The 7,569-nt window shown below is 41.4% G+C and overlaps 1 protein-coding gene across 1 annotated transcript; it reads left to right on the top strand.

The window, feature by feature from the left end:
• Window positions 1-630: 630 nt before the first annotated feature.
• Window positions 631-4,738, top strand: RPS6 (ribosomal protein S6; the record flags this gene model as incomplete). The annotated part of the gene is made up of 5 exons (XM_009699869.1): window positions 631-762; window positions 1,713-1,923; window positions 2,301-2,447; window positions 3,631-3,788; window positions 4,598-4,738. Coding segments are annotated over 5 exons (744 nt in total), but the record flags the coding sequence as incomplete, so codon positions are not given.
• Between the last annotated feature and the right edge of the window lie 2,831 nt (window positions 4,739-7,569).

The following is a 7,569-nucleotide window of genomic DNA, read 5'->3' as shown; positions in this document are numbered from 1 at the left end:
CCGTTCCCTCAGTGAGGCCTCGCATAGCACCGGGCCGTGGAACTGCGGGTTTCGGTAGGGGTCATTCCTCCGCCTAGAAGGGCTTTTGCGAGTGCAAGGCCTGCGCTGTCGAGGCCTAGCAGGGAGGCCCCGTGTGCGCTAGAGCTGGGCCTGTGCTGTGGTGAGTGCCGCACGCGTCCCTGAGGCTCTGGGCTTTTCATCAGCCCCCAAGAGGCGCAAGTAGTTACCAGCAGCAGGTGTCGCTCCCCTTAGGTTACTCGTGCAGTTTTCTAATGCAACATGTGTTGCGAAGGGCTTGCAGAAGAAGAGGTAACAGTTTCTGCTGCCTTCACCTGGACTTGCTTGATTGCAGTCTGTTTGAAGGTGATCAGACTCCAGCTATGGTAAAGCTAGTTTTTTGTGTAACTGAACGAGTAGTATAGCCCTGTGTCGGCAAGGACAGATGTGCTTGGCTTTCTGAGCGTGGTAGTGACGAGTTATGGGTGTTAAGCATTCATAGAAGCAGATGGGGAGTTTCACCTTTGAAATGCTAAGATGAATCCAGCAGATAAATGCTAACTTTCTGTTAAAATGTCTCATGTGAAATTGTAACCAAATCTGATTTTTTTTTTTCTCCTGTTCTTGCATTAGCTGAACATCTCTTTCCCAGCCACTGGCTGCCAGAAACTCATTGAAGTGGATGATGAGCGCAAACTGAGAACATTCTATGAGAAACGGATGGCCACGGAGGTCGCAGCTGATTCTCTTGGTGAGGAGTGGAAGGTAAGAAGCGTAGAAGGATGTGTTGGCTGTATTCAAGGAGCTTAAATTGTAAAATTTCTCTAGTGTGCAACTGTCACACTAGAGTGCTTGTATGCTGTACGTTTTGCAGGTTGAAAGTTTCTCTTGCTACATATATACTGAATGTGGTGATCAGGCTAGCCTGTTCTGCTACTCTGATTTATCTAAGTACTTTTTTTTTTAAGCCTTGTGTTTAGAGGTTTTTTTCACGCTCTTTACAGTAGTTTTTTGCTGTTCGTTTGAGTGCTGTCTTTGTATTCAGGACAAATTAAATCTGTGTGGTAAAACTGCTGATCCCTTCTTTAGTGAGCAAGTTCAAAATTGCCTTCATTGTGCTTAAAATGCTGCTAGCACATGGCAAAAAGTGTGTTGGGCTTGGTCGTTAGGCTTGGAATAGTTAGGTGTTAATATGGACAGTCCAGCTGAATTTGGGTAAGTTGATCTTTTCTGCTGCCACCTCCACAAGGAAGGCAATAAAAGCTTTACTTATTTCTCCCTTTTTACTTGTGTATCCCTACTTCAGATGCTTTTGTGTTGTGTGCAGACTTTCAGTTTGTGATGATAACAGGCTTTGGTTTGGTTTAGGATTAAAGAAAAGCTAGACAGTAATGGGCAAAATTCAGTCTGGTGTAACTTAAACAAAACTTTGAAGGGATAGGAATTTAATTTTTGGATGTATATTTGAAGATAAATAGAATACATGTAAATTTTGGTACACAGACGTATTTTTCACATCTGTTAAGTACAATTCATTAACTGTTGGAGTGGTATTGGTTAAAGAAGTTGTTTGCATCGGCAGTAACTGTGACTTTTCCTGAATCATGCGCACAGTGCCATGTTGTTTTTAACAGTATGTTGTGATATCCACCACTACTTCTTGAACTAATAGAGATGTGTAAGCAACTAAGAAATGTATTTCTGTGCTTTTATAGGGTTATGTTGTCCGGATCAGTGGTGGCAATGACAAACAAGGCTTCCCCATGAAGCAGGGTGTCCTGACTCATGGACGTGTTCGCCTTCTGCTCAGCAAGGGCCACTCCTGCTATCGCCCCAGAAGAACCGGAGAGAGAAAACGCAAATCCGTTCGTGGTTGCATTGTTGATGCCAACTTGAGTGTTCTGAACTTGGTCATAGTGAAAAAGGGTAAGAGTCTGGATGAAGCAAGCAATAGGTAGAAGTAGGCACCTGGAAGGAGCCTGCTTGCTGGTGGCTGAGAAGTTATGTAGAATGCAAATGCAGCCCCAGCTTTAGAGCGTGAATGTGTCTTGAAATTCTCTGAGTATTATGTGCTTGTAACTTTAAAACTCGTCACTGAAACACTAATTGCGGCCAGCAATCTGATCACATTAAATGAGCAAAGTGTAGCTAGGGGTGGCACTATTGGCAGGTGAACCCCAAGGATTATGTAGTATTATCTTGAATTTCTATGTATTTTAAACTGATAATTGAAATTCACTAACAAAGTAGGTGTTTATTAGAGGCAGGAATAATTGGCATGTTTAAACTTTACATTCTTAAAGGTGAAAAGGATATTCCTGGGCTGACAGACACAACTGTGCCCCGTCGTCTTGGTCCCAAGAGGGCTAGCAGAATCCGCAAGCTGTTCAATCTGTCTAAGGAGGATGATGTTCGCCAGTATGTTGTGAGGAAGCCTCTGAACAAAGAGGGTAAGAACTCAAATTTTACATCTCTTTGGTTTCATGTGATTACCAGGAAAGAGGTGTACAGCCTACTGCAGTGAAAGAAGCACACTATAGTAGTAGATCCAGGAGTTGACTGTCATGGTATTTAAGCAGTGTCAGCTGTAACTTACGGATAAGAAGTGGAGTTTCTTGGTTTACTTGTCTTTTTTACTCTCCTCTTCCCTTTCTGTCTACTTTGGCACAATTTGATTTAAATGTTTCACAGAATCCGGAGTAGTATTTACTAGTGGTTCTAAGAACAATCCAAAAATAATTATTAAAGAAGGTTAAATATGAGGTGGAATGTTTTTGAAACACTTACGAGGTGGAGCAAAAAAGCAATATATAGAGATACTAAGATATTTCAGTGTCCAAAATGAGCTTTTATTGAGAGGGCACTGTTTTGCTTACCACCTGTCTCTTGCAGTGTAAGATTTAAATTTTGAGTTCTTTTTCATTTGAACAGGGAACAGAAATGGTGAGGATTTTTAGCAGAAAGAACTTGATAAAGCTTGAGCATTGTGAAAGATTGTGGGGTAAAAGACCTCTATTTTCTGCATCATAGGAACTATTCTGTCCATTAAAGAATGTGATCATGGTGGACACAGACTATGGAGTGTGATTACTGAAGTCAGGCAGGATTGAGTAGCAATATTCTATCGATGTGTGGTGGTGTGTTTTGTTTGCTTGTTACAGGCTGTGTAGATCTGGATCTGTTTTTTGGAGGCCAACATGTCAAGCCTATGTAGAGTTGTAGAGAGCTTTTTAACGCTGAAAATGTAATGGCTTGTTCTGAAAGCTTGATGATGAGTTTACATGTTCTTTAAATGTTTTAAGTCTAGGGGGAATTATTTAAGACAGGTCTGCTGAGAAGCTAGAATTTTTACAAAAATGCAGGAGTTATTTTATAGATGCATTACTTAGACTTAATTGCTGATAACAAATCATGAGCTTAAGACTGTATTCTGTAATGCTATATCTGACAGTAATTGATCATTTTTCCTGCAAAATCTGGCAAGAGGTTGAACTCTGTATAAGTTGCTATAGTGTGGAGTACACTAAGTAGTATTACCATAACAGTAGATGGAACTTCCTTTGCTAGGTGAGGCCTGCGGCCTTTTTGGAAGATAATCTGCCAGTTCTGCTGATTTTTGTAATGCTTTTTTAGGCAAGAAACCCAGAACCAAGGCTCCTAAGATCCAGCGACTAGTGACTCCTCGAGTTCTGCAACATAAGCGCAGACGTATTGCTCTGAAGAAGCAGCGCACTCAAAAGAATAAGGAGGAAGCAGCAGAATATGCGAAGCTGTTGGCCAAGAGGATGAAGGTGCGTTTGGCCTTATAATTCAGCTATGTGGAATACCTCGTACCCCAGAATCAAGGGGTTTGATAAACTTGACCGTACACTTGGAGGTGCTCTGTACCTAGCTCAGTTTGAATAGGAGTGCCTGAATGTGAGTATAAATGTTGCTGGTCAAATGGGGTTTGAGCATTTCTATCCATTTTTGCCAGTCCTAGAACAGTAGACATTAACCAGACCAATTAATTTAACTGAGAGCTGATTTTGAAGAAAACAATGAACAGTTACGGCCTGTGAAGATAAGTTTTGCAGTAGCAGTTATAGTTCAGGTGAATTCTAGTTTAACTCAGATGCCCAAGCATTTGAGTGATTGTGTGGAGAAACAGGATCCAGTGGTTGATGTGGATGGAAGATAACTTGGCAAGAAGCTATTTGTTTCGATGAGCTTGCTCTTGCGCCTAAAACCGCAGTGACTGGTGAAGCAATACTGTTGGAATATTTGGCACAGTACTCGGGTGTTCCATGATTTCCAGATGGAAACTGAGAGTAGATAGACCTCTACTATGTTGTAAACTCTATTAGTATTTTTACTATGATTTTGGACACTAGTCCATATTGTTTAAACACATGGTTCTGTACAGGTTTGGATAGTTGTAGAACTCTTCTGATCTGTGAAGAAGGGAAACTGTTACTTGCTTTATTAACTTAAGGAATCCATTCTTTCTGGTATCTTCTTTCAGGTTGCATTTTCCCTAGGTTGTTCCTTTGTAGAGGTTTTGAAGCACTTGATTATGTGTAACATCTCAGTACTTTCTTCATGCTGCTTTGCTTTTCAGGAAGCCAAGGAGAAACGCCAGGAGCAGATTGCGAAGAGACGCCGGCTTTCTTCATTAAGAGCTTCTACATCTAAGTCTGAGTCAAGTCAGAAGTAAAGATGTATATGATACTAAAAATAAACCCTTTTTGTGGTTAAATTTCAGTATGAGACTTTCCAGTGCATATTGTTACTGGTCATCTCTTAAATAGTAGTCTAGACTAACTGCATCATATGGAGCAAACTGGAACCACAAACCTTGGTCTTGATTCAGTGCCCTTTTGAGAACTTGTAGTATATATATTCATGTTTTTAGTGAGAAGTTCCAGTTTATAATAACCTCGTGCATGCATGTTGATTTTTCTACAAGCAGGATTTACCTGTAACAGCAATTTTTTCAGCAGTGTGCACACTGCATAACTAAACTTAAGGTAACTTCTAGGAGCTGTGGGTAGAACTCACTTGGTACTGTTCAGTGGTTTGTTTGGGTTTTTTTAATCTTAAGTACAGGATAATTTCCAGGTGAGGAATCATGTCACTCGCTTTTGATACTGAGTGTAAGATTGGTAAAATGTAAAGCCTTCAGCTGGTTCTTGTCAGTATTGAGTGCAATTAAGTCAGTTACTGGAACAGGCTCTGCAGCTAAGTGGTCATGGCATCAGGCCTGTCAGTTCAAGGCGCACCTGGACAACGCTGTTAATCATGTGACTTAGTTTTAGGTAGTCCTGTGAGGAGCAAGGAGTTGGACTTGGTGATCCTTACGGGTCCCTTCCAACTCAAGATTCTGTAAGTATTTCACCAGTTTGCTCTTGAAATTGGTACTGAATACTGAGCATGAGTAAACCAGCAGTTGAAAGGTTTGACTTAGAAATTTCACTCAAGGATAAAAACTTTACAGTGGCCTTTATGTATTCAGACTCTACTTTGTGCAGATCTAGTACCAGGTTAGGGTGACGGGAATTCTGCTCTGACTTAAGAACAAGTATTTGATGGAAGAATGGTCTGCAGCTAAATAGTCTTAGTTGTTCTTAAAATAGTCGGCAGGATCCACCTCAGTTTTTTGTTGTCATAAGTGTTTCTATTGCCAGTATAAAAACTTCAATACATTAAGCTTTACCACGACTTTAGAAGTTACCAAGCTTTTTTTTTCCCCCTTTTGTGTGTGCATGGCAAGGCTCTTTAAGGCAGGGCCCCACATAACTGTCTAGAAGCAATTTTTTGATGCACAAATCTAGACTCTAGAAGGTCTGCATTGCAGAACACATAACTTGCTGGCAGTAGATGATGGGTATGGAAGAATCAAATTGCTGTCCTTGAACTTACAGTTTGTATTGGGGTGAAGGGATACTGATCTCTGGCAAGGGTAGAATTTGCTGTGAAGCATGTGTGTGCAGTAGAAGCCTCAAACCAAGAGAATTGGCTGAAACAGTTAATCCAAGCTTGCATTTAAGCTTTCACAGCATAACTCTTCCAGTGGAAGAATAATAATAGACTGTTTTTTGAATGACAAATGAACTACATAATCAAGAAAAGGCGAAGAGGATTAGCAATAGTCGTTAAGCATGAGTTAAGTAAGAATGCTGCCTAGTTCCATAAAATAAGAGGGTACCATTTTATGTAAGATGAAGTAGATACATCAAGGTGGGTTTTTTTATGGAAGCCGTGTTGAAGACCTACAGTTTAACTTGGAACAAGAAGTTCTTTTCTCTTAGTAGAGAAGATAGCCGTATAGGCACTGTTAAGCCTGAGCTTCACTAAAATAAAAAGGGTACATTTCACAAATCCACTTAGAATTTAATGTTAGTCCCTCAGCTGCAGAAATTGATGTGGAGAAAACACAGATAAATCTGTATATCATCTAGCAGTAAAATATGCTTCATATGACATCTTTAACCTGCTTACTAAAAAACAACTTGCACACACACATTACAAATCTTTACTGTAAAGAAGTCATAGCAACAGGCACTGGCAAGCAAAAGGGGGTCTCATCTTTAAGTATGAGTTTAGCACTCACTGAATTCGCAATGCTGAGAACTTTACAATAAAATGCAGAAGAGAGATACACATGACTAATTTCTTAAGGCTGTCTAGCCTTCTCTTTTGGATCCTAGTAACAGGTACTTGCATGTGATTAAGAGGCACTTACTCTGGTCAAGGTCACCAGGCATAGATTAGGGTGTCCTGGAAGGGACCTGTGTTCTTAGAAGGATGTCCTACTGTACAGGCTGCTAATAAGCCTTTCTCTGAAGCAGGGCAACTAATACCCAGTGCTATTAATGGGTGAAAAAGTGGATGGGATGCTGGTTACTTTTGTCAAGCTGTCAGTAAGAACACGTGGCCTTGTCAGAGCCCGGAAATACATAACCTAATCCTCAGTAACAACTCTTTACTGCACTGTTTTTCATCATTTGTGTCCTGGAATCTTCCCTTGTTCCTTTGCTGCTTCCTTCCCCAGTCCTGGGTTTGTAAGTGCGGATCCGGCATACTGTGACTTAGAGTCATAGAATCACAGAACAGCTGAGGTTGGAAGAGACCTTAAAAGATCATCTGGTTCAACCTTCATTGAGAAAGAGCCTAGAAGGGATTATCTAGCTCCCTGTCAAGTCATGTCTTGAAAACCTCTAGTGATGGGAATGTACCGTGTTGCTGGGCAGGTGGTTCTGGTGATGGATTGCTCTCACAAAAAAAAAATGTTTGTATTGCAACCTCAGATCAGATGTCACGACCCACTGAATTTAAGCATATTAGTCAGCGGAGGAAAAGAAACTAAAGAGGATTCCTCAGTAACAGTAAGTGAAGAAAAAAGAGCCCAGTGCCAAATCCCTGCCCTGTGGTAGGGTGCAGGACGTGGCGTACAGAAGTCCCCCTCCCCAGCGGCACTCGGGGGACCCAAGTCCTTGTGATCCAGGCCACAGCTCGCGGGCAGTGTGAGGCTGGTAGCGGCCCCCTGACGTGCCAGGCCCTGGGCTTCTTGGAGTCTGGTTGCTTGGGAAT

This window comes from Cariama cristata, unplaced genomic scaffold (genome assembly GCF_000690535.1).
Source record: "Cariama cristata isolate BGI_N322 unplaced genomic scaffold, ASM69053v1 scaffold3105, whole genome shotgun sequence".
NCBI classification, from domain to species: Eukaryota; Metazoa; Chordata; class Aves; order Cariamiformes; family Cariamidae; genus Cariama; species Cariama cristata.
Note: the sequence above shows the minus strand (reverse complement) of the source record. Positions and strands in the feature narration are given on the sequence as shown.